Genomic DNA, 26,783 nt, shown 5'->3' with positions numbered 1-26,783 from the left:
GATTCCCAGAAGTAAAAATTATGTGTTAAAGGGTTTGAACATTTTTATGGTTATTTATGTATATCAGAAATGGCTTTGCAACAGCATTATATCACAACCATGTTTTAGGTATTCTGTTCAACAGCTCAATATTTAAAATTGTTATAAAAATCATTTCCATTAAAAATCCCTTCCCTTTTATATATGGCAAACTTTCAAATTTTGAAAAATTTAAAAAGGCATGCCCAATCCACCTACAGCCCTTTGCAACCTTTCAATTCTCCTTCAGATATTTTTTCTCCACACTAAACCTCCCCAACTTTCCCTTGAGCATCTCTGGTCTGACAAAATTACCAGGCTGTGAACTGTCTACGTCATAGCCTCCTAAATACATTCCATTGTGCCTATGTCTCTCTTAATTTGGAGATTCCAGACATGTCCCGACAGTGCCGAGCACAAAGGGGCTATCACTTTCCTTGACCAGGGCATCTATTTCTAGCAGTGCAGCCTAAGGTCGCATTAGCCTTTTTGGCTCTAAAATACACTGTTGGCTCCTGTTTTCTTGCTGTCAACTAAATCTTCCATGACTTTTTCACATGAACTTCTGTTAAATCAGATTTTTCACATTCTGTTCTGATGTAGATAATAGTACACAAGATAAGTGAAGTTATTTACATAGGTTCTTATTAAATTTTACTAGTTTAAATTTCTTGTTCCAGAATGTTAGGACACTTCTGAATGCCCACATAGGTATACTGATGTACTTGAAGAATACTTTTATGCTTTCTGTGTCTTCGCTTAAGTCATTAACAAAGATATAGACTAAGTCAACCCAAAGTACAGTCTTAGGGTACATAATTAGAGTCCTTTGGTTGCTAGTAATCAGTGTCTTGGATGTAGCTGTTTAGCCAGCAACGAATGAGCAGCTGTGGATCCCAACAAGTATTTTAACGTTCAATTCCATTCATCCATTGTATTCCTGAAGTTATTATAGGGGACTTTGTTAAATGGCTTTTGCAGCACTAAAATAAATCATGGTTATACTTTTCCATTAATTATTCTTCGAATGTTTTCATATTTCTGTCTAAAAAATAAGTTATTTTAACCTGTCTCATAACTATCTTTATTTTCTAAGTACTTACAAACTAAGCATATACTAACATTAAATCTGATGATCTAATGTATCTTTTTCCTGACTTCTCTATGAAATTATCAGTTCCTCTTGGGAAAAAGTCATTTATACTTCCATGTGTGTTTTGTAAACTAACACAGCACCAGGCTTAACCAATAATTATGCTTTCATCCACCAAATAAAAAATATATTAAAGTAACATGATACAAGAAAATAAAATATTCTCAAGTCTCTCTTCTATATATTTTATTGTTTTTTCTTTATTAAATCAATCTGCAATTTGGAGAAGACACTCTGCTTATTTTAAATAACATTAAATTACTGAGGATAACTATTCTAATTATGTCTATGGAGCTACTGTCAGTCATCTTAGAACAAGTCATACAGTAACAAAAATAAAATGTTTCTCATTATTCAAAAATGTTAATTGACTCTTTTAACTTCCAGGGTGCTTATTGGGTCTCCTTTAGTTGGCCAACCCAAGCACAGAACTGGAGATGTCTATAAGTGTCCAGTTGGGCGAAGTGAACCATTACCTTGCATAAAGTTAGATCTCCCAGGTATGTAAAGTCAAAATGTTAAAGTCTGATCCTAAACTATGCCCAGCATTCACACTGAAGGTAAATTTCAACCAACTCAAGAAAATACCAGAAGTCATCTATAAAAATTCTTCAGTTTTTATCATTCACATTTATTCCTTCTGCCTTTCAGTTGCTTTAGAAATTCATCATAGACTAGCCATGGACTGAGGTCTTACTAGTTCTGTAACTTTTAACTGCCTCCATTGTCCAGAATCCTTTGTAAACTCGGCAGTAACACAAAAGAAATTTTCTAAATAAATCTATTCATTACATTTACTCCACAAAATTTAACTTAGTATTTTTTAAGAAAATAGCACACAAGGAAATTGTAATAGAGAAATTAAATTTTTTAAAAAAGAGGATAGCATAAGGTAAATTTATATTGAAATATACGTATTTGATTGAAATACCATAGTTAGAACATGACTAGAAAATTCCTGCTAGAGCTGTGTAGGAATTAGAACCCTGTCAGTGTTCTGTACAGTATTAAGTGCCTTGGAAATGACTCAACCTCTGCAGGTTTTCTTAAGATGCTGTATTTTTCAGTTTTTTTTCAAATTCCTGCTTATCCATTATGACCTTTTTTTTTTTTAATATTCAAGAGCATAGCTTTAATAGCTGCTTTAATATCCTCACTTGATAATTCCAACATCTGGAATATCTCAATGTCACTTTCCATTTATTACCTTTCTCTTGGAGTTAGGTTACATTTTCCTGTTTCTTCTTATGTTTAGTGACTTTGGATTGTATCCTGGATTAAATTTTTGAATTATAAGTGTGGAGATTCTAGATCTTGTTATGTGTCTTTGAAAAGTCTTAACTTTTTGTTTTAGCAGGCAGTTGACTTGGCTGAAGTCAATTTCCAAACAGCAGTGGGAAGCCCTTAAAGTCTCTACTCAATTCTTCTAATTTTTTAGCTAGGCTGTGTGAAGTTTACTCTGCACATGTACAATTCAGGTCATTTAGATCTTTGGAAAGAATATATCTGTGTATATTGAAACTCTCCTCTTGTGGCTTTCCTTTCCAAAATACCCCCCCCTTCACTTGACATTACTGTCACTGCCCCATTCTCTGTCCTCTGTTTCTTTTAGACAGGAAGACTGTGCATCCTATTTGAGGTTTAGCCACTGGCTCAGGCCTTCCCTTGGGGAAAACAAACAAACACAAAAACAGGAAACTCGTCTAGTGCTAACCTCCTCACAAGTATAGACTCTCTTCCAGTTTCTGCCTGGTTTGGATTGTTTTCCAATACCTTCGGATGATTGTTCCATATTTTTTTTTCCTTTTCCTAAAGTTTATAGTTGTTGTTTACAAAAGGGTTGTTCTGATAGAAGCTACTCCTCCATTATTGGAAACTGGAATAGAATTTCAACAGTAACATGGAGACTGGCTACGTTAAGAACAATAGGAAAGTTTCCGCTATAGTTCCTAACATCCCAGGAATGCTCGACCCTAGTATTAAAACCTCTAATCGAGATTATTCAAGACCAGTTCCAGGTGCTTTCAAAGCAACCAGACTGGATTCCGAGACAAAGACTATGTTCAGATTAGGATGTCACTGTGACCATTCAGGAATCAATCTCTGCCTCCATTTCCCATGTAAACTTACAGTAAGAAAAAATTATAGGCATGAACAGTGAGACGAGTCTTTCTCGAACTTGAATTTTGCCACTTTTAAATATTCTAACACTCTGCTAAGCAGGGTTTAGAAGTTTTTGCCTTTCCTGTCTAATCTTTTTATTTTTTTCCTTTTCTGATGTGAGTGGAACTTCTTTTTGGCCAGGTTTGCATGTTTTAGGGCCCGATGTTCTTATTTGTAATGTCAAATGGAGTCCCTTCATTGTGTCTTTATCCAAACATCCTGACCACTGCTCTAATCTTGCTTTGGTTTTCTTTGTAACCCTGTTAATGACCCTGTGATGATGAATATAATGGTTAAAATCTTGGGTTTGAGTTTTCTTTTCTGGTCTTCTACCCATTTTCCTTCTTCTTGCCAGAAATCGTTTTGTCATTGGTCATTTTTAACATGTAGATATAACATATAAGATAAATGTATAAATTTACTTTGTATCTACATTTTGAGACTAAATATTTCATTTATTTTAATTAGCAAAAAATGTGTGAAAGGCTGTCCTGTGTTCTGATTGCGCTGATACTTGTGCATTCTTTTACAGTTCAGCAAAAGTATTTGAGACAGTGATCCAGACAAAGCTTCTGAGACAAAAGCCAGTTTTCTGCCTTTGCTTGTTTATTATACTCCTTAATAATACTTCGAAGATTATTTAGTTGAACCAAAAGAAGAATGTCCTATGATATGAAGAAAGCAAACAGAAGGTTTTTATGAGAAGACACTTAATTTTACTTTGTTTTCCACTCTCATAAAAGTTTCTTCTATTTTTAGTTAATACATCAATTCCCAATGTCACAGAAGTAAAGGAGAACATGACATTTGGATCAACTTTAGTCACCAACCCAAAAGGAGGGTTTCTGGTAAGAAAAGGAAGAGTAATGATGGTTAATGAACTAGGAATTCTATGATCATAAATCTTCATAAAAATCTGTTATGTAATTTTTAATCTAATGGTTTTAATTTTTAAAATTTTTTAAAAGGCATGTGGGCCCTTGTATGCCTATCGATGTGGACATTTGCATTACACAACTGGAATCTGTTCTGATGTCAGCCCCACATTTCAAGTCGTGAACTCCATTGCCCCTGTACAAGGTACAGATTTTATGCAGTATTTTTTCAATGTTTAAAAAGTGTAAGCAATGGATGAGATATATGTATACACAGGAGCATACCAAAAAGCTTGAAGTATTTTCTTGGCTACCAGCGTTACCAATTTAGGTAAATGTTTGCTTTGCCAATATATAACCAAACCTCACTGCTATTTTGGGAACTGATATTAGTGTAAGTAACCTTTACAGAGTCATATTTAATCATCATAGCTAAAGCTGTCACATTGTTTTTATTTAAAGGGTGAATTTCTTTGAAGAAGATAAACTCATTTGAAATACACATGGAATGAGAACTGTATACAGAATTAATATTGAAAAAATTCCAAAGATAACTCATACAGTGTTGATTAAAATTAAGTAGAGATGTATTTTACTTGATGTGAATCCCAAACCAATTGTTACTGAATGCAGTGAATATTTATCACCTTTACTTTTTATTTAAAAGACTCTTTTTTTTTTTCTGGTTTTAAAAGTAACGTGTCCATTTTGTAGAACATCATCTTTTTTAAAAAAACATTTATTTATGTGTTTATTTTATGTACTTACTTTGGACTGTGCTGGGTCTTCGTTGCTTCATGCGGGCTTTCTCTGGCTGTGGCGAGTGGGAGCTGCTCTCTAGTTGTGGTGGGTGGGCTCTGCTTCAGTAGTTGCAGAATGAGGGCTCAGTAGTTTTCGCTCATTGGCTTAGCTGCTCTGTGGCATGTGGGATCTTCCCAGACCAGGGATTGAACCCGTCCCCTGCATTGCAAGGCAAATTCTTAACCACTGGACCACCAGGGAAGCCCTGAAGAACATCATCTTCCAAAATGAGCTTCTTTCAACCATGAAACCATTGCATATTCCTCTAAAGACAGATGCCAGATGTGCATGACTGACTATTTTTCTTGCAGAATGTAGCACTCAGCTAGACATAGTCATCGTGCTGGATGGTTCTAACAGCATTTACCCCTGGGAAAGTGTTACAGCTTTTTTAAATGACCTTCTTAAAAGAATGGATATTGGTCCTAAACAGACACAGGTACGTGACTTCATGTTTTGATTTCTGTTGTCCTTAAGATACATATGCAGAGATTTTTAATAAGATTATATTCGGAATACAAATTCATCAATAAAGCTGAAATTCAGGATGAACTTTTTATTCCATATAAAATTGTCTGCTCTGACATACCTGAATTTAAACTGCTAATCACAGCTCTCCTCTCTCGTACCACATTCCCAACAATGAGCTTTCTCCCTTCCACTTGTTTTATCCATCCTGTTTTACCTTCTTATCCATTCTTTCTTTCCAAAAACTAATGACAGTCTTGGAGTATTTTTGTGTTAGTCGCTAAGTTGGGTCTGACTCTTTTGTGACCCTATGGACTGTAACCCACCAGGTTCCTCTGTCCATGGAGTTCTTCTGGCAAGAATATTGGATTGGGTAGCCATTTCCTTCTCCAGGGAATTTTCCTGACCCAGGGAATTTTCCTGACCCAGGGATTGAACCTGGGTCTTTTGCATTGCAGGCAGATTCTTTACTGTCTGAGCCACCAGGGACCCTTGGGGAAAAAATGGAGTATTTTAAAAATCTGTAGTATTTGGGGGTCATCTGAATATTTGATTTTACTTTTACATTGATCTATTTCACTGTAAAAATTTTATTTCTTTGTAGCAATTTGTGAAAATTAGTGCAGCTGTGACATGGTTGAAGTTGCTCCACAACTTTAGGAAGAAAACCTACAAGGCTATTTTAGAGGAATAATCACTGCTTCAGTGAGGACTGGTGCCTGCAACTCAGTTTTGTAAACAGCTAACAATCAATTGCTTATATGCTCAATGAACTCTGCTGCAGTTCTGATGTTTCCATCTATGAGAGCTATAATTAATTTTACATTTCAGTCATGAGAGTCCCAATAGAAGAGCTGTTCTGTCCAGCACCATTTGAATTCCAGCCTGCCAGAGTGGGCTTCGTGGAGTTATATGTCTCTCTGGGAGGGAACAGTGGCTCCATTCAGAGGAATGGGGGTGAACCCTGGGGTCCAGATGCTACCAATGAATGGAAGGGACACACGCTTGCTGAGAAGAGTCAGGCCACATTTCCTCAGTTCCAGGACCCCAGTCCGCAAAGAGAAAGGTTTCAGAATGCAGCCCTATGCACTGGGTCATTTGTGGTACCTTCAGATTTCACTCAAGGGAACCTGCTTCCTACTGAGGGAGGAGCTACTTAAGTTGCTGAGTTTTCATGTGGTATTTTGCTTGCATCGTTCATGGTGGAGTTTAGCCAGACTCATTCATTCCTTTATTTGGGGGTTTCTCCTGAGGGTTTACTATGCACTAGGCTCTGTGTGAGGGTTTGGATAATCATGGAAAAACAGACAGACACTGCCACTGCCTTCGTGGAGCTTCTGTATAACAATGTTTCTCCAAGTGTGGCTCATGGAATTCCCACTTCTGAATCCCAGAGGTACTTGGATTGTACCCCAGACTTTAACAATCAGAATCTCTGAGAGTGAGGCTACAGAGCCTACATTTTAAGTAAGCAACCCACATAATTTTTAACAGGTTAAAGCTGAGAAACCATGGACTAATGAATTATTGTGTTGATATGTGAGTGTCTGTACTTACTGCATGCTCCAGATTACAGGGACCTCAAGACTGAAGCCTTTAAATCTCTTTTTATCCTGTCAGTGGTCAGCCCAGTGCTTTGCTGGACTTTTTTAGTGGCCCTTTAATGAGCACCTGTTGAATAAGTGTATGTATCATACTGAATGCATTTTTGCATTTTTCTCTGATAGATGAACATTTAATGAGACTTTTTCATTAGCTGGCATTTTAATAGTCTTCTAAGTATATTATTTATATGTTGGGTTTTAGTGTTTATATTTCAGTGATTTCTAATCTTTTTCTATGTTGGCTTAAGCTGTATTAATGACTAGTTTCATAAGTAATTCTCTAAACAAAAGGGTTTGAGAAGGACATTCACTAAGCCATCACTTTTGCCAAACTCTATTTAATAGGATTTTAAGTACAGTATATTTAAATGCTCTTTAAAGTTTGATCTTCCTTTAGTGCAGTCAGATAAGAAATTCATCCATAGTAATTTAAAAAGATACTTTCATTTCAAAGAAATGTATACTAAAAAGTATGCTTTTGTTTCATGTGGTCTTACAGTAATTCTCTCTAAAAACAAACAATTTGCTTTAGCAATCATTTTTTCTCCTGGTTGGTTGCTAACATAATTTAAATAGTTTTTTTGTCTTCAGTTTTTTGTTTTTTGTTTTTTTTTTCTTTTCATTTGAAGCACCCAATCCTGCCCTAAGATTCGCAGAATTAGCTTCTGAAATTTTCCCTCCCCCTTACTTGGCCTCCCTATCTCTCCATTCCTGAAAGGGGAAGCTACAGAAATGAATTTTGAGAGGTATTACCCAGAAGAAGTTGCAAAACTGAAAAGTTAAGAGCTAGATACGGGACTCAGATTCCTCATCCATATCAAGGGTATAAAGGCACTAAAAATAGAGTTGGCCAAATTTGTGAAGAGGGTCCCTATAGAACGAGCCTGGTGAGAAAGGCTTTGGTGGGATCATACAGTGAGCTTGGGAAAGCTGGGACACACAACTGCTGAGTGCCTGACTCCTACACTAAAGGGCAAGATATATCTGGCTGCTGACAAGCAAGTCACAATGCTAGAATTAGCCTCACACCTAAAGTTGTCAGTACAAATAACATATGTTTCTCATAGCTTGTCATGGAGTCATTTTTGCTCCTGTCCATAGAATCGCCTGGAAGTGAGTGGAAGCCTCTGCACAGAACAGCTGACGCTATCCCCAATTCCTAGGGATCACAGTAGTGAGATGCATTCACTCAGGCGAGGATGCAGGTGAAGGGAAATCTCCAAAGAGCCCACTAAAAAGGTAATACCTGTTATTAGAACCTGATCCATCTTGGATCGGCACCAGTAGAATTTCAGTGCCCTTTATTTATTTATTTTGCCTCCCTCTGTCCATGTCAGAAATTATAGTTAGCATTCTAAGGGGTGGGAGCAGACAAACAGAGAAACAGCCAGTCATGCCCCTTCCTCAACTACATGCTTCTCTCCTCCCTTAAAAGGAAGAGGAGAGAAGATATAATTATAAATCAACTTGATGTTTTGTCTTGGTTTTGTTTTAGTGTAGATTGAACCATATGAAATTGTTGCTATTTGATCATGTTTTTAACTTTTTATTTTATACTGGAGTATAGCTGATAACAATGTTGTGACAGTTTCAGGTACACGGCAAAAGGACCCAGTCATACATATACATGTATCCACTCTCCTCAAGCCATTTGATCATTTTTGACTTACAAATACAGCAATTTCATGTTGTACAGCCTAAATTAAAATATAGAGCTTTTTTAAAGACATTTTAAAACTAAAAATAAGAAAAGCCATAAGACATTTATTTTTCCATCCAATGAGAACAGAAGAATTTAACCCTAAATAAGTTTTATAGGGATCATGGGCCCCAAAAAATTTAAATTCTAATTATACCTTGTGAGTTCCTGTTTGTTATATTAATTACAGTTATTCACTCGATCAAGGTCGGGTATTATGGCCTACTTTCTACAGTCATAGATTTTTCATGTAGTAATTGCAATTATTGGAAAGTAGTCTCAAAGATATGAACCATTTCTGGAAGTAATTTTCTCCTCCACAAAAAAAAAAAAAAAAAAAAAAAGGAAGGAAGGAAGAAAGGGAGGGAAGAAAATAAATTTTAAAACTTGTGTTAAAGTTTCCATATGACAATTAGTATACATTAGGAAAATGCAATGCAAATGACAAAAACATCAACCCTAAATAGTTACTCGAAATTTCTCCCATGTCTCTGTGTGGTCCCATTAAGACTTTTGCAAACATAGTCAAGGAACTTTTGCAAGCCAAATTTTTATCGAAGACAGAGTATAAGGCTATAAAATCACCTTTTAAAAAAACACCTATAAAAACAAACCTGAAGCACTCTGAGCTTGCCATAAAAGATATGATGGTATAAACATTATGGAGGTCTTATTGATCCTCGATACCTAAACATAACATTGCTTTTAATAATAAATGAGAATGATATAAATATGCCATATACAAGTGCATTACCCTAAATAAAACCAGTAAATTGTGAGGCTTGATATAAAAGTGAAATATACTAATGGAACAATGTCTAGATTGTTCCCATCAAGAGTGAAGCATAACATTAAACCAGGCAAAATGAAAGGGGGAAATTAATTAAATTTTAGGAATATTATTTATCTTTCTTTTTACTATACATTTTATGGCCACTTCCTAGGAGCCTTAAATATGAGGGCTGATGCATTGTTTTGAGGTCTGAGAAGGCTGTCTGAGGCATGCAGCCAAACCCTGGTCTCTCAGGTTGTACTGTGAATGAGGTGAATCTCTTTCTCTAGCCTCCTTGTCTCGGCTGTCCCCTATCTCCATCCATCACTCATCTGAATTACTTTTCTCATGTAAAGTTCAGATCATGACATTTCCCTGGATAAAAATCTCCTGTCTCCTATCTGTCTGCTGGATAATACTCAAGCTCTCCAGTGAATTATAAGTCACTTGTCACCTGCTGCTGTGCACTGCCTCCTTCTCTTCTTGCCCTGCAGTCACTCCTGCCTTGGCCTTCCCTAAACACATTGCTCTGTGTTCACAGGATTCTCTCTGCCTGGGAAGCCCTTCTCCACCCCAGTGCCCATGTGCTAGGCGAACCTCTGAGACTCAATTCAAATATGACTTTCTCTATGGCTATTCCGCCCAAAACTCCCTTCCCCTCCACATCCCCACAGCATTTGCACACCATTAATCAACTGCTCTCCTCACTCAGAAGCATCGCTTTTTGTTTCATGATTCTATCTCTCCTGGTGGAATGTGAATTCCACAATGACAGTGTTGTGCATTAATCCTTCTATTTACAGAATACAGTTCAGAGTTTGTGCATTGCCTAGCAAATAGGAGGCAAGTCATTTATGTTGGAAAAATGTAATTTCTGGAATTTTTAAATTTCTCTTTGTGTTAAAAATCATTATTGTAGTGACCACCATCTCTCACTCTGCCACTCAGCTTCATGAAGTCATTGAGCTAGAAGAGACATGATTGTGGGAGCTCTCCCCTGCCAAGACACTGATATACATTGTGTTTTTGTGGTTGTTCAGATGCTCAGTCATGTCCAACTTATTGTGACCCCATGGACTGCAGCACGCCAGGCTACCCTGTCTTCACCATCTCCCAGAGCTTGCTCAAACTCATGTCCATTGAGTCAGTGATGCCATCCAACCATCTCATCCTCTGTCATCCCCTTCTCCTCCTGCTTCAACCTTTCCCAGCATCAGGGTCTTTTCTAATGAGTCAGCTCTTTGCATTAGGTGGCCAAAGTATTGGAACTTCAGCTTCAGCATCAGTCCTTCCAATGAATATTCAGGACTTATTTCCTTTAAGATTGACTGGTAAGATCTCCTTGCTGTCCAAAGAACTCTCAAGAGTCTTCTCCAATACCACAGTTCAAAAGCATCAGTTCTTCAGCACTCAACTTTCTTTATGGTTCAACTCTCACGTTCATACATGACTACTGAAAAAACCATAGCTTTGACTAGATGGACCTTTGTTGACAAAGTAATGTCTCTCTTTTTTAATATGCTGTCTAGGTTGGTCATAGCTTTTCTTCCAAGGAGCGAGCATCTTTTAATTTCATGGCTGCAGTCACCATCTGTCAGTGTTTCCATTGTTTTCCCTTCTATTTGCCATAAAGTGATGGGACCAGATGCCATGATCTTCCTTTTTTGAATGTTCAGTTTTAAGCCAGCTTTTTATCTCTCCTTTTTCACCTTCATCAAAAGGCTCTTTAGTTCCTCCACATTTTCTGCTATAAGGGTGGTGTTATCTGCATATCTGAGGTTATTGATATTTCTCCCTGCAGTCTTGATTCCAGCTTTGCTTCATCTAGCATTTTGCATGATGTACTCTGCATATAAGTTAAATAAACAGAGTGACAATATACAGCCTTGACATACTCCTTTCTCAGTTTGGAACCAGTCTGTTGTTTTATGCCTGATTCTAACTGTTGCTTCTTGACCTGCATAAGGGTTTCTCAGGAAGTAGATAAGGTGGTCTGGTATTCCCATCTCTTTAAGAATTTTCCACAATTTGTCGTGATCCACGCAGTCCAAGGCTTTTGCATAGTCAATGAAGCAAATATTTTTCTGGAATTCTCTTGCTTTTTCAATGATCCAGCGGATGTTGGCAATTTGATCTCTGGTTCCTCTGCCTTTTCTAAATCCAGCTTGAATATCTAGGAGTTCTTGGTTCATTCACATACTGTTGACCCCTGGCCTGGAGAATTTTGAGCATTACTTTGCTATCATGTGAAATGAGTGCAATTGTGTGATAGTTTGAATATTCTTTGAACATTGTGTTTTAGGCTTTTCTTTTCAGGTGTTCGACACATGTAGCCCCATCCACCTCTGGTCTCAATTTCTCCCATAGTCTTCCCCCTCTTAACACCTTCTAGCCTCATATTTTTGAGTATGAGTCAATTTCATTGCATCACCTTCCATCAAGCAAGAGACCAACTAAAGACCTATCATATAACCAACTTTACTGTGTTTCTGAGAATTCATTTCATTTACCTGTGAGCCAGTCCTGTTCATATGCCTCTCCGTAGAGACAAAGGTTAAGCCCAGTTTCAGTTAACATGGTCTCAGAATGGTTTGTGTTGACAGTTAACTTGAATTCATACTCTAATTAATTACAGTAGAAGCATGTTGTAAGGCAGGGCTTTTGCACTGTAGTTTGGTAAAAGAAAACATAAAATGACCAGACCCAAAGACTGAGGACTTACTATGTAAAGCAGTTGTACATCCTGCAAACACACAGAAAACTTTATGGTGCTTCCCTGTCATTATTCACCTAAAGAGGCCATTGATTAGATAGTATTAACTGCTGAATGAAAGCCCAGAAACTAAACTCATGCTGGGCATTACAATTTAGGCACTGGTGTTATAACTAACTTAACAATACAAGGTAACAGTAGAATTCTAAAGGAGGAGATAATCCCATTCCTTCATAACTCCTTGATGTAGTATATATAATAACTACTTTAAACATTTCTCTTTCTTAAACTCTCTTGTCATTCTTTTGTGACTTTTTATGAGAAAAAATAGTAATTTTTGTGATTTTTAACAGCATCATTCCTTCCATATTCCTCACGTTCACTTCCCTTCTTGCTCTACTCTTAAAAGAAAGGAAGCCATTTGGATAATTCATTTTAATTCAGCAGATGTTTACAAAGTATCTTATTGATCAAGTGTATAGCAATATAGATAACAAACTCTAAAACTTTGTCCCTAATCCTGAAAAACTTCCAACCTAAAGTCAAGGCCTATATTTGGAAAACTGCAATGCATGACTGTTTGCTAAGTCACTTCAGTCATGTCCAACTCTTTGTGACCCCATGGACTGTAGCCCACCAGGCTCCTCTGTCCATGGGATTTCCCAGGCAAGAATACTGGAATGGGTTTCCATTTCCTTCTCCAGGGATCTTCCCACCCAGGGATTGAACCTGCATCTCTTCTGTCTACCTGCATTGGCAGGTGAGTTCCTTACTGCTAGCACCACCTGGGAAGCAATCCATGACAGTGTGACATAAATATAACAGGCATGAATGAAGCAGAACAATGAATTGATCTTTATAAGCAGGTAATTCACAATTTGAATAAAATAATATTTTCCAAGCTATGTTGTTTGAGATGTGGAACATGTTCCACATAAAAAATAAATTCCCTTAATTAAGAATAAAATACATCAGGTCTTCCAATTTGTGATTCACAATGCTGTTTTCATATTAAAAACTCTGAGAGCACTTTCAGAATAATCCACTTTTGTCAGTGCAGAGCAATTCAGGAGTAAGGGAAAGCCTTGCTCTTTTATGTTATTTGAAATTTGTGGTCTTTTTCACTTGCAACAGAGGGAGGCAGACAGACAGAGACAGAAAAACTGTTAAACTTTGTTTTAATGATTGCTTTCTGAAAGTATGTGATTATGGACTTTAAAAAAAATTGTACCTAGCAACTTAGAAAGTTAGTATTCCCAGTTTGGGGTTTATCTGAGTCATGAATGTAAATTTTAATGTGAAGTGGGAGGTCCTAAGTGTTCCTCTTGCTCATGTAGCAGGATTCTCAGCCAGTTGTGTGCCTAATTTATGCTATAGTGAATCAACTTGCAATTATAACTACTTAATCAAGAAGTTCAAACTATATCTCCCCAGGAGCTAAATGTGTCCCTGACAGTTGTCTCTGAAAAGTAACTGTTCCTCTATTGTTACTCATCCCTCACTTTGGAAGAGTTTATTGCTGGGGTTTACCTGGCAGTCCAGTGGTTAAAACTTCACCTTCCAATGCAGGGGGTGTGGGTTTGATCCCTTGGTGAGGACCTAAGATCCCCCATATCTAGCAGCCAAAAAAGAACCTCATAGAAAACAGGACAGCGTTGTAACAGATTCCATAAGACTTTTAAAGTGGTCCATATCAAAAATCTTTTTAAAAAATAATCTAATTTTACTGTCTTCACCCACTTATCTTATACTGATGCCATAGGCTGCTCTTCCCATTCTCCCTTAAAGAAGGCCCACAGCTAACCCAGACGTGCCTTTTAGCTGCCGTCTCTGCCTACTTTTTTTTCATTTAGTAAGAATGCCTAGAATCGTTCTCTCTTTACTACTCCTCTCCAGTTCTCTGCTTAGCTCCATCCTCTGGGAGGGTCTGTATTGGACCATTCCAAAACAATTGGCTGCTTCAAGTCAAACATGATGATTATTGGTTTTTTATCTTTTTCTTCAATTTCTGCCATGATTTAAATGTCTTTAATGATCATCCTTGACAGATCTTCCAGGCTCAAGACTGCTTTGCTGTCTCCCATTCTACTTTTATAACTAGCTGTCTGTTCTTGACCTGGGCAGCTTGTTTAGGAAGCTGGATCCTCCTTCCCTGAGGGCTGATCTGTGAGACAATAAATGTGCTGTGATTCTCTCTTCTATTCATTCCCTCACCATGTGTGTTCCTCACTTTTTCTCTCATTGTTTAATTCTCATATTTATTTGACTTGGTTATATATGAGCCTATACCCATTATGCTAGTACAGATCTGTTTCACCTGCAGTAAGTTTATAAACTAAGCTGGAATTGAAATCACTCCTGTTAAAGTGAGTCTCACACAAAGCACTACATACATTTAGTGATGTGACTATTTTCCTGTGATTAAAATTAATAAATGGCACCCTTTTCTGAGGAAAACACAGCAGAAACCTTATTCTATCTCATTCCTAAGAAAATAAGACCCCCCGTATCATCCAGAGACCTACACTGAATGTCATTCTCCTGAGATGTGAGTTCCCACTGCCAACTCTACTAATTTCCCACGCTTCTTCATAGCTCTCTTTTTCTGCTTATCATTATTTCCCTCCTATCTCAGTCTTCTACTTGCCTATGTGAAGTGGTACACTCATCTAGGAAGAATGCTTGAGGGTCAACTGTGAGCAAAGCAAAATAGTGGTCCAGGATAAGAGAATACCAACAGCTATGACGCAGTCCTGCTCTTTACCCCTGCCTGCCCCTTCCGAACTTTAATGTCGTTGAGAGATAAATCATGTGTTCAAAAGCTGGGAAGAATGCAGTGCTCACAGGAGCAGCACAGACAAGTTTGCTTCAGAGTTTGGAGAAAGGGAAGATCACTATGGACTCTCTTGGCAACGAGGTGGACAGAGTTGCATAGAAAGTGAAACTTGAATCTTACCAAATGGGTAGGACTTAGCTTAGTTGCAAGGATACAGACGGGCATTTGTTCTGGGTAGAATCTGGAAGATGAGGATGACGAGAGAAGGTAGGGCCAGATGGTTGGGTGGCTGAAACTCAGTGGGGGAAAACTGAATTTTAACCTATAGGCCTAGTATTTCAAGAAGCAGCTTGATGTTGTATCTATTTTCTATTTTAATTAGAATTACAGTCCTCTTTTAAAGTATATTTCAAAGTCATTGATGTAGGCAATGAAGAGTTATTGGAGTTTTTGAATAACGAAGGCATGTGATAAGAGCAGACTGTTAACACAGTTCATCTACCGTCACTATGTAGAAGGATCTGAAGACAGTGGAAATGCAGGGAAGGAGGTCAGCAGTGTAGAGCCCATGACTGCCATGGTCCAGGTTCAAGGCAGTCAGCGATGTCTGACCTGGGCTGAAGGAAGAATGCAGAAGTGTAGATAATAACTGCCCTAGATCCAATCCCCCAGACGCAAACTCTGAGAGCAGGAGTCAAGTGACAGCAGTTTACAAAGGAAGTGCTTCCAAAGGAAAATAGGAAGGGATTTGGGGGAGCAAAACAGAGCAGCCGTGGAGGGCAAGCAAGCATGTGGCCTCAGGTGAAGCTGAGGCCTCAGCTGGGTCTGGAAGGGGCCCCAGGTTAAGTCAAGGGGCCAATCCTGCATTGCCAGCACTCAGGCCTTGCCTGTGGAGCAGAGCAAGGGATGAGGCGGGAGAAAACTCCAGATACTGCTGCCTCTTGGGACCTGTGGGGCAAAGCAGCTCCAGCAGTCCAAGGACAGTCATCTGATGAAAGTCTCGGGTACAGCTGTGAGAAGCAAAGTGTCCACAAAGGGTGAGGGAATGAGTCTTTACAAGTTCTCTTAGATCCCAACATTTACAGAAGAATGAGCTTATAAAAGTGAGATATATGTTAAGTAGACAGAGAGATCGAGAGATAGATAGGATAGATATAAGACATAAAACATTGATATCTGACTTACCAAGCTGTTTTCCCAATTTTCCCCAATAATACAATAGCTCATAGTATGTTCTCTAAGATATGAAAAGTATGTTGTAAATGTTAAGTGTTACATCATAAAGCAGCTTTATTTAGTTGGCATGATTTCCTTCTCTTCTCACGTGAACTCCTCCCCATGTGCAAAGGAGATGCTGTCTTTTTCCTGAGGAGTTAGCACCTTATCACCAGAATTTGACTGAAGGGAGCACACTCACTGTTAAAAAGTACTGGATTGTTGGGCAGTCCTGTGTGCAACCTCATTTGAGATTCATGAGCAAAGCTTTAAAGTGAAACCAGTCTACGAGGTATGTGGTTTTTGTCTAACAGCATTCAGTGTCACAGGATCACTCATAGAGGAGATATTTGGACTTAACCACAGTTGGAAGTTAGCCAAATTAGTTAATGCAGGGGGCAAAAGGCTAAAGGAGATAAATGTTTGCAAGTAAATGATTATGGTAATAGATCATGGAATCTAGGTTGGATACAAAAATAAAGTAACATATATGAATTAATTGGAAGTCTTAATGTGGTCAAGGAATTGATGAATTAGATATACTAGGTAAATGAGCCAAAGTTAATGGTCAGAGAGAAGAACACTTGACACTGAGATTGAGGTGCTGCAGTTTTTCCAGATGACAAGGTCAAGGCGAAGACCTTGGAAGCAGATGACAGGTGAGCTAGAGGAAAAGATTACTAAAGCCAAGGAAGTTAAATAAGCAAGAGACCAGGGTGTTTGATAGAGTCATCCAAGTAGTAAAATATCTAAGAATAATAACAGGAGTGACAGTTTTCAAAGTTCTTTGGTCTCCTGCTTAATCAAATCTAAACGAAGATAAATAAAAACAAAACCAACTCTGTAAGACGCCCTGAATGAATGAGCAGTTAACTTCTACAGCAACACAGCACTGCCCAACTAAATCCTAGTACTTTTCAATAACTTCTGTTCACCATGGGACCATAAATTAGGCACAATGATTATATCTAAATAACAAAATAATTTTACTTACACTGAGCATTTAGACACACAAAGACAATGGCAAAGCTACATGGTTTTCCTTAATAATTATTCAGTATTTTCCTGGATTCCTGGTTAAAAGCTGTTAGGGTCATTGGGAAAGTAATTTAAAGTCTATTCAAAGTTGGTGGCTCAGTGGTAAAGAACCCACCTGCCAATATGGGAGACGTGGCTTCCATCCCTGATCCAGGATGATTCCACATACAGCAGAGCAACGAGCCCCATGTTCCACATCTGCTGAGCCTGTGCTCTGGAGCCTGGGAGCTGCAGCTGCTGAAGCCCACATACCCTGGAGCCTGTGCTCCTCGCCAGGAGAAGCCACCACTGTGAGAACCCACACACCCCCATCTATCACAGCTAGAGGAAAGCCCTTGCAGCAATGAAGACCCAGCACAGTCAGAAATTTTTTAAAAAAATTATTTTCAGAAAAAGACAGTTCTTTGGGTAAAGAATTATCTGAGTCCCTAATTTGTGGGTAGGAAGGTCAAACAAAGAGTAACTTTAGGCACAGTTCTTGATATAGGTTAGTTTATTGGTTCACACCAACCTTCAAAGGAGGGTGCAGAAAAGGGATTGAGAAAATGGGCAAGGGGAAGTGAATCAGTTGCACTTAACCTTCAAAGTCTTTTTAGTCCACGGTGGCTTTGCAGTTAACTGCTTGCATTACCCACCTGTGGGAAAGAAGAAATGAAAGGAGGATGGCAGTAAGGGAGAGAGAAGACAGAGAACGAGAAAGGGAAGGGCTAATTTTGGAGCCATGAAGCTATAGCTGAGCTACTTGAAACAGGAAGCACACATGTGTCCTTGCCAAAAGCATCCCTGATCATTCGTCCAACTTCATCTCACTCCCCTCTTTCCTCCTAGCTCGGTCCAGATTCATTGACTTCATTTCTATTCCCAGAGCATCTACCTCTTTGCCATCTCAGTTTCTTCCCAGGCACAGTTCCTTTACTGCAGACCCCATCCACCCTCACGCTTGCCATCCAGGACGGGCCTCCACCCTCCTAGCATATATCTTTTAAGTCTCAAATATCAGTTCTGAAAGGGCTTCCCTGAGCCCCCCTTTTAAACTACGCTTCTAGGTTATACTTGCCAGTAAGAGCTTTTCTGTTAGTACAGCCTTTTTCACAGTTTGCAGGTGAAGCTGTGTTTGAATAATTCTTGTGTTTAATCTCTCTCTCTCCCTCTAGTTTAGAAGCTCCATGAAGGCAGAGACCATATCAGTTTCATGTTCTATCTCAAAGCCTGCCAGAATCATTCAGTAAACACTGTTGAAGAGAGAAACCAATCATTTGAGAGGTTTAATAAAGCCCTCTCATTTGTGTCCTTTGGGATATGAATGTTCACAGATGGCAATGCTTATTGCTGTCAGAGTAGAAGGATTTATGTACTGGTAGAGTTTTAAACCCTTCGGAAAGACTAACTTGTATTATTACATCTGATCCATGTGTTTAAACTGTAGACAATTGAAACAGAAGTCGGCTAGATGGATAACACAGTGACTTGGTATTTCAGGTTGGAATTGTACAGTATGGAGAAAATGTAACTCATGAGTTCAACCTCAATAAGTACTCATCGACAGAAGAGGTGCTTGTTGCAGCAAAAGGAATAGTCCAGAGAGGTGGCCGGCAGACCATGACAGCCCTCGGAATAGACACAGCAAGGTATGTGTGTTCAGACACTCAGTTGTGTCCAACTATTTGCTGACTGTAGCCTGCCAGGCTCCTCCGTCTGTGGGATTCTCCAGGCAAGAATACTGGAGTGGGGTGCCATTTCCTTCTTCAGGGGACCTTCCCAACCAGATCTCAGGGATTGAATCCTAGTCTCAGGTCTCCTGCATTGCAGGTGGATTCTTTACCACTAGCACCACCTGGCAATGGCACCCCACTCCAGTACTCTTGCCTGGAAAATCCCATGGATGGAGGAGCCTGGTAGGCTGCCGTCCATGGGGTCACTAAGAGTCGGACACGACTGAGCAACTTCACTTTCACTTTTCACTTTCATGCATTGGAGAAGGAAATGGCAACCCACTCCAGTGTTCTTGCCTGAAGAATCCCAGGGATGCGGGAGCCTGGTGGGCTGCTGTCTATGGGGTCGCACAGAGTCAGACACGACTGAAGCGACTTAGCAGCAGCAGCAGCAACACAGATTTAAATTTACAAATGTAGGGTTGTTGAAGCTCTCAAATAAGAGTTTTTAAGAAGGCAAATTAAACGTCTTATTTGAAACATTTTCAGTGAAAAGGTTGAAAAGGGGAAAGGATTTCATCATTGGTACCCTCTCTTTTCCTTCCTCACTTTCCTTCCCTCACTTTCCCCAAATTCCTTTCCTCCCTTCTGCAGTCTCCTCCATGGAGCACACATAATCCATTCTGGCTGAGTTGCATTCTACAAGAATCTACAGAACTGTCCTTTCCTTACAGTGCAGAGCATCCTCTTTTCTGTTTTTCTGATCCCACTCAGCTCTTTTGCTTATTCCTCCCCCTTAATCACCATGAAAGCTTCCGAACAAAAACTAAACAGTACCAAAATCACAGGAAATCTAATGAGCAGTATGACTAATGTTAAGGATCCTTCTCTTAAGAGCCTTCAACTTCTGGACTCTCACCTGCCTCTGAAAAACCCGTCCTCTCATTCTACCTGCCAGTTAAGATCCATGTTCTAAGAGGGCTAAAATGGTTAATATGGATACTCCAAAGAATGGATTTGATCTTCAAAAATTTTAAATTTCATGTTCCACTTCCCACTCATAAATGTTACAAAAGCATGTGGTTATAGTTAATATGGAGCCCGTGAGAAAAATAACCACAAACAGATGGGGTAATTTTACATTTACCTGCCCATAGGATCACCAGTTTGCATGCACAGAAGTGTACTTCTTTAGGTGTGCTGAGTGCGCATTCTTAAATAATTGACTAAATGTGGCTGTACATTCAAAGTAAATCAAACTGTTCTTTGAAACTCTGAGCCTGTAGGGAGCTGTGTCCTCCAAAGGAAACCACTTAAGAATGAATATTCATCTTTGAAAACTCACTGACAAATATTCTGACTGCATTTGCTCCTGCATAAATACCACTCTAAATACCATGTCCCTATATGGCTTTTGCCTCTGTGTTTTCACAGAGGGTCTAGCTGTGGGACATAGAGTTGATTGAGTTTTGTATATAAATAAAACTCCATAATGATATTGCTAAGTACTCTTCTTATACATTAGTTTTGCATGTTTAATTGTTCTTTATTCCTTTCAGGCAGGATCAGTTCAAACAGTATTTCTAAATATTTAGAATCCTTACTTCCATTTTCAGTGTTTCCTAGTTAAACATATTTTTGTGTCCCCTTATCCCTACCCCAAATTGTCTTTCTTTCCGTTGCTTCACATTATTTACTCATAAAGCCTGGATTCTCCTGTCCCAAAGAAAGGGATTCTCTTGGGGTATATTAATGTATAAAACCATGCAGACTGTTCAATGCTTACTTTAAAGAGAGAATAATGGATTGTGGTAAATGGGGGTCAAACACAATTTGCAGGAGATATTTGAAACATAAAGGGTATACACATGAGCTCTGCCACTGCTACCCATAGAAAGCCAGTCCTGGTTTCAGAGCTACCAGATTTTCTTTAAGGAACGTCTTTTAATCATCACCTTCAGCTGATGTTCATTCAGTTATAGCCTTGATCTTCAAGAGAGTCAGGAGACTTTGAAAATCTTCTAAGATAATGGTCCCCAGCCTTTTCAGCACGAGGGACTGGTTTTATGGAAAACAATTTTCCACAGACTGGGCAGGAGGAAGATGGTTTCAGGGTCACTCAAGTGCATTACATTTATTGTGCACCTTATTTCTGTTATTATTATATTAGCTCCACCTTGTATCATCAAGCATTTGATCCTGGAGGCTGGGGACACCTGCTGAAAAGGAATCAGAATTGTAAACAGGATTGATATCTCATCATATCCATGTCCAGATTTCATTTAAAGACTAGACTTTAACATCTATTTTTCACCTTTATACATAGAAAGAAGTAAAAAATCTGTTTGGTATAGAGGGCAGAGATACACAGTTCCCCAGCGGTCAATATTAAAAAAAAAAAAAAGAAGCTTCTTTTTCTGTTTTGAAAATTGTAGGAAAAATTGAAAATTAAAAAAAAGTAGTACAACAAAATTCTATGTACACATCAAACAAAATCAACAGTTCTTAACATCTTGTCATATTTGCTGTAAGTCCTTTTAAAGGGAAAATAAGACAGATGACATTGTTTTGCTCGCATCACCAGAATCCTCTCTCCCTCCTCACAAGATACCTGCTACTGTACATCTACCGTATATCTACAGTAGAACTAATGTTTACCGTGGCAAACCATTGGGAAACCAGAGGTGTTTCTTTGATGTATTCCAAATTGCAGCTATTTGTCCTCGTGACCAAAGTGAAATATTTATCTTTCTTTTGTTTCTTATTTTCTTTTGACCAAAGTAAAATATTTAAATAGACTATTCAGTACAATGATTGGTACATTTTATACCAAAATCTAAAAAAGTATTATATGAAATCCATTCATTGTTTTAGTCCTAAGTAAAGTGTACTCTTCTTGTGCAAGACTCCAGAGGGGAATGTGAAGTGAGTAAAAGAAATTAATAAAGGGAAAGTGTGCCTCTTTGTGTGTGTGTGCACACGCAGAAGATACAAAGCAAACAAAAATTGTCAGTTTCCCCTATCTTCCATCACTTTCCATAAATACTTGTTGAATTAAATCAAAATTCCTTTTTTGAAGTTAGCGCAACATTTCCTTTCTCTCCATACCACCTCCTCCTACCTCATCCCCAGCAGCCTTTGTCCTCAAACTTAATTCAGACCAAACCTTTCATAGCCAAACCCTCTTTGCCCCATGAACCCAGCTCTGTCACTGACTCAGACCACTGTCATCTGCAGTCTAATTCCTAATTACCCCATATCCAAGTGCACTCTCAAGCACTCATAGCCATGCTGATACTCCGTTTTCTTCCACACCCACTCTGTAGCTCAGAAGATGGCCACACTCTTCTGTGAATGTCAGACTAGGTGTGGGAAGTGAGAGCTAAAGCAAAAGCTTCTGCCAAAAGCAGACAGAAAGAGGACTGTCAAGTGAGACAAGGAGTGTTTACAGAGAAAGGTGGGGCTGGGAGAGTATTTAAAATCTGACCTTCTCTAAACCTTCTGTATGCTCCAGTCAACACCTTCCCTTTGAAATTTCCAAAAAATGAAGGACTGCTGCCTTTTGGATAAACAAAATATCCCACAAGGGATAAATGGTGATTAGCAAAACGGTAACCTCTCCATCATCTGGAATAAATCTCAACCTATTACAAACAATGAGCATCACGGCTCCTGGCTTGAACAATGGGAGTCAATGTTAATGGGCTCCCTGGAGCTGGTAGTGTTTCCATTTTGTTGATCACTTTGCCTAAACTTGGGCTGATGTTTGAATTGCTCCTCTTTTGTCTGTGATTATTTCAGGAAAGAGGCTTTCACTGAAGCCCGGGGTGCCCGAAGAGGGGTTAAAAAAGTCATGGTGATTGTGACGGATGGTGAGTCCCATGACAACCACCGGCTGAATAAGGTCATCCAGGACTGTGAGGATGAAAGCATTCAGCGGTTTTCCATAGCTGTAAGTACGGGGCTAGAGATGGCTTTCGGGCTCTGGTGTGTGCATATCGTGATTATTTTATGAGAGTTATGCAAGCAAGGCTGGAAAACAGAAGTGTCTCCATTTGGAAGTAAACTCTGTGGAGGCAGGATTAGGACTTGCCCCTTTTGTGTCTTCAACATAGTGTCCAACAACTGGAGGCTCAGCAAGCAATCACTGCAGGAGAGGAAGGGAGAAAATGAGGAGGGCTGAGGAGGGAGAAGGGAGAAAATGCATAAGAAGAAGCAAGCGAGGGAGGGAGAGAGAAAGAAAGTGACAGAAATGGGGAGGGGAAAGAGGAAGAGAAAGGGAAAAGATGGAGGGATGGATGGAGAGCATATGCCTTCAGCCTTGGGGGAGGGGGGTTTCTTAAATTGACTTTTTTTTTAATAGAGAAGGAAAGATTTCAGAACTCTAAAAGTTCAACCAAAATTGCTTTTCAACAAAATCCTTTTTATTTATAGTTCAGTTCATTCAGTTCAGTGGCTCAGTCGTGTCCAACTCTTTGTAACCCTGTGGACAGCAGCATGCCAGGCTTTCCTGCGCGTCACCAACTCCCAGTAACAGCTATTACCCACAATTTGTTTTTCAGCATTTAGTCAGTGATATTTCCCTTTTTCCGTTCAAAAGAGTGAACAGTGAAAGACACCCCAGCCAACTGTAGGTAGGGAAGAAAGAGAGATTCATCCTTGATGAAGCCCCAGAACACACAATTGAGTCACTGCTTCCCTGAGGCAAGGTGCCTATTTCTTATTTTATAACCAAGGTGATAGGTTATAAACAATTGCAACATTTTCTTTTTCATGTAGGGTATAAGATTTTTTTAAAAAATACAACATTCCATCATTTTTCACTCCTCTTGTTGTTACTTCTTTAAGTTATCATTTGCCAATTATTATTCAACCCATCATTACCTCTCCTGCTACTGCTGCTGTAGCCACGCATTCCAGGAAACAGACTCACTCAGGACAATGCAGACAGTGGGGTGCAGTTTATTACACCGGCGGCCCAAGGCAGAGTCTCCTCTTAGCCAAGGACCCCAACCAGTTTTTGTGAAAACCTTATATACCCTAAGTGTACGTGCCCAATCCCACCTCCCCAGATTCCCTGAAACTAGTCTGAACAAAGGAAGGGAAAGATAGAATCAAAGTTAACCCGTGATTCATACGCCTTAAGCCTAGGTAGTTAACAGTGGACAATTATCAATAGGCCTGTGGTCAGACCCCAATAAGCATAATAGAATTTATGATTCTATTTGGTTGCACAGATAATTAGGGTATTCTTTTAGGCAATGGAGAGTCTAGCTATGAGCCCTGGGGTTCCATCCAGGGGGCCTGGTTTTCCAGTTGGTATGTCGTTTCCATAGATCCTGGGCCTATAGCTCAAAGTCCACAGTCCAGCCCAATATGGAGTCCTGCTTTCAAGATGGAGCCTGTTCTGTTTCCTCCTACATTCCCCTCTCTTGATGCTCTTAACTCATAGTATGAGCATCATTCATAGGGATATATTGCACCCTGACTCTCTGACTGCCAATTTGGGAGAATGACACCAACCTCTGGGTTACAAACTTCATAATACATTATAAAATGCAGGATCCACAAAGCAGAACTATCAAGGCAACTATAACAATGGTAAATATATTTTTCCACTAATCACCCTTCACCCAAAATCAGACCGAAGTCCAAAAAGAAAGGTCATCATCAGGCATAGCTTTTACCTGACCTTTCATGTCATCTAGGGTGGCTGATATGTTGCCAGATAAAGCAGGAATAAACACACAACGTTCAACATTAACTATAGCACAGGTCCCTCCTTGTGCTGAAACAGTGGTTAGTCTCAAGATGATACCAGCAAGTCCTTGTAGCAGCAGTTAATTGTAGCTTCACCTCTTTTTCTTCTTTAAGATGATCTTGGTTTCGTGGAAACCAGTGGGGTCCTTTTGTGTAGTCTACTCGGCGTCCTCCAGGTCTGCGTGGTATGCTCTCTTCACACTCATGTGGAGGATCCAGGGAGTGACACCTGCGACTTTAACTGCCGTGGGAGTGGTTAGAACAGTATATGGACCCTTTCAATGTGGGGCCAAGGAGTCATGTTTCCAGTCCTTGACCCACACCTGATCCCCAGGCACAAATTCGTGAATCTGTTCCCCAAGGGCACCCTATCTTGTACAAACACCCTTTCTTGTACAAACTTAGTTACCCGATTTATTACTTTACCCAGTTCCATCTGCTGTGAAATCCCATCTCCCCTTACCTGAGGCAAATTTGTTGACCTCTGTTTTACTATGGGAGGGGGCCTCCCATACACAATTTTGTTTGGAGAATAGCCTTGGGACCATGGGGTCATCCTGAGTCTGAGCAGAGCCGTCAGAAGCAAGTCCACCCAGGAGCAGTCAGTCTCTATGTTCCACTTGGAGAGTCTCTTTAAGTGTCCGGTTGGTTCATTCCACCATCTCAGAACTCTGGGCCTATATGCAGTGTGCAGTTTTTATTTGATGTTTACAGTTTTGTTTGCTTGTTGTACTAAATCAGCTATGAAAGCGAGGCCATTGTCTGACCCAATGCTGGTAGGAAATCCAAATCTGGGAACTATTTCCCTAAGCAGGCACCAGGCTACTTCTGATGCTCTTTCAGTGCAGGTAGGAAAAGCTTCTACCCATCCCGAGAATGTACATACCATAACCAGCAGGTAACAGTAGCGTCGGTGAGGTTTCATTTCAGTGAAGTCCACTCCCAGGTGTTCTAAAGGCAGCGTGCCTTTCAACTGAATCTCCAGAGGTTTTTGTCTGTGCCGAGAGGCAGCATTAACCTGTGAGCAGGCAGCATGGCCTAGGTGGGTTGCTTGGTGTGTGTGGCTTACTAGAGTGTGTGCCAGCTCATCCGGTACCAATAATTCCGCTTTGGCCAACCTAACAGCCATTGTCCTTATTTTATCACACAGTGTCATCAGTATATAAGACCCAATTAGGGTCTGGAACCTTGTGTCCTTCTTTAAGACAAACCCCAGATACCTTACCTCCTCCTTGCAGATCTGTGCCTTCTTCTTCGACCCCCGGTAACCTGCTTCCATCAGCAGCTGGAGCAGTGTTTTTGTCCCTTCCCAGCCTTTTTTTCTTGGTCTTGGCAGACAGCAGCAGGTCATCCAAGTATCGTAGGAGCCAACATCTGTACTTTTCCAGGTGGGATGAGTCCACCAAGAAGCCAAGGCTTTCCCAAAGATGATTGGGAAATTCTTAAACCCTTGTGGGGGAGTCCAGGTGAGCCGTTGTTTGGTGCCCCCGACTGGATCTTCCCATTCAAAGGCAAAGATGGGCTGTGATGCTGGGGCGAGGCATACGCAGAAGAAGGCATCCTTGAGATCTAGGCGAGTATAAACTTTAGTCCTCGGCGGGAGGAGGCTAAGTAAGGTATAGGGGTTTGGAACAGTGGGGTGTAAAGTCACAGTAGCCTGGTTGACTAGCCTGAGATCAGGCCTATAGTCCTGACTGGCAGGATTGCATATTCCAAGCCGACTGGCACTCTACCAGAATGCCCGCTTGTTTCAATCTATTGATGTGGGGTAGTATGCCAGCCTGGGCCTCTATTTAGCCAGCCTGGTTGGGGGTAGGGGGGTATCTTCCACCCAGACCTCAGGGAATAATTGAGTTAACTCTCTCTCATGCTCTTCCAGCCCACCTGGTCCTTCCTTCGGAGGCTCATGCAACCTCCACTTATCTTGGGGGGTTATTGAAAGAAAGAGCAAATAAATCATAGTGCCCATCCAGAAGGTGGGCCTCTCCTCCAGGGAGAAAGTCACTTGTGCTCCTAGTATGGAGAGCAAGTCTCTTTCCCAGCAGGGGTACTGGGCACTCAAGAATGTTTGGTACC

At 39.8% G+C, this 26,783-nt stretch overlaps 1 protein-coding gene across 2 annotated transcripts in view; it reads left to right on the top strand.

Annotated features, from left to right (window-relative positions):
* The window catches only part of ITGA1 (integrin subunit alpha 1), a 170,418-nt gene that overhangs the window by 71,082 nt on the left and 72,553 nt on the right, over positions 1–26,783 (top strand). For both annotated transcript variants that reach the window (XM_027980075.2, XM_027980076.3), the window contains exons 3-8: positions 1,559–1,671; positions 4,094–4,182; positions 4,303–4,414; positions 5,322–5,449; positions 18,775–18,923; positions 22,749–22,899. In XM_027980075.2, coding sequence (XP_027835876.1) covers positions 1,559–1,671; positions 4,094–4,182; positions 4,303–4,414; positions 5,322–5,449; positions 18,775–18,923; positions 22,749–22,899 — 742 coding nt within the window. The remainder of the gene's footprint in view (positions 1–1,558; positions 1,672–4,093; positions 4,183–4,302; positions 4,415–5,321; positions 5,450–18,774; positions 18,924–22,748; positions 22,900–26,783) is intronic.

The sequence above is a fragment of the Ovis aries genome, chromosome 16, assembly GCF_016772045.2.
Source record: "Ovis aries strain OAR_USU_Benz2616 breed Rambouillet chromosome 16, ARS-UI_Ramb_v3.0, whole genome shotgun sequence".
Taxonomy (NCBI): domain Eukaryota; kingdom Metazoa; phylum Chordata; class Mammalia; order Artiodactyla; family Bovidae; genus Ovis; species Ovis aries.
This window is presented reverse-complemented; position numbering and strand designations above follow the sequence as displayed.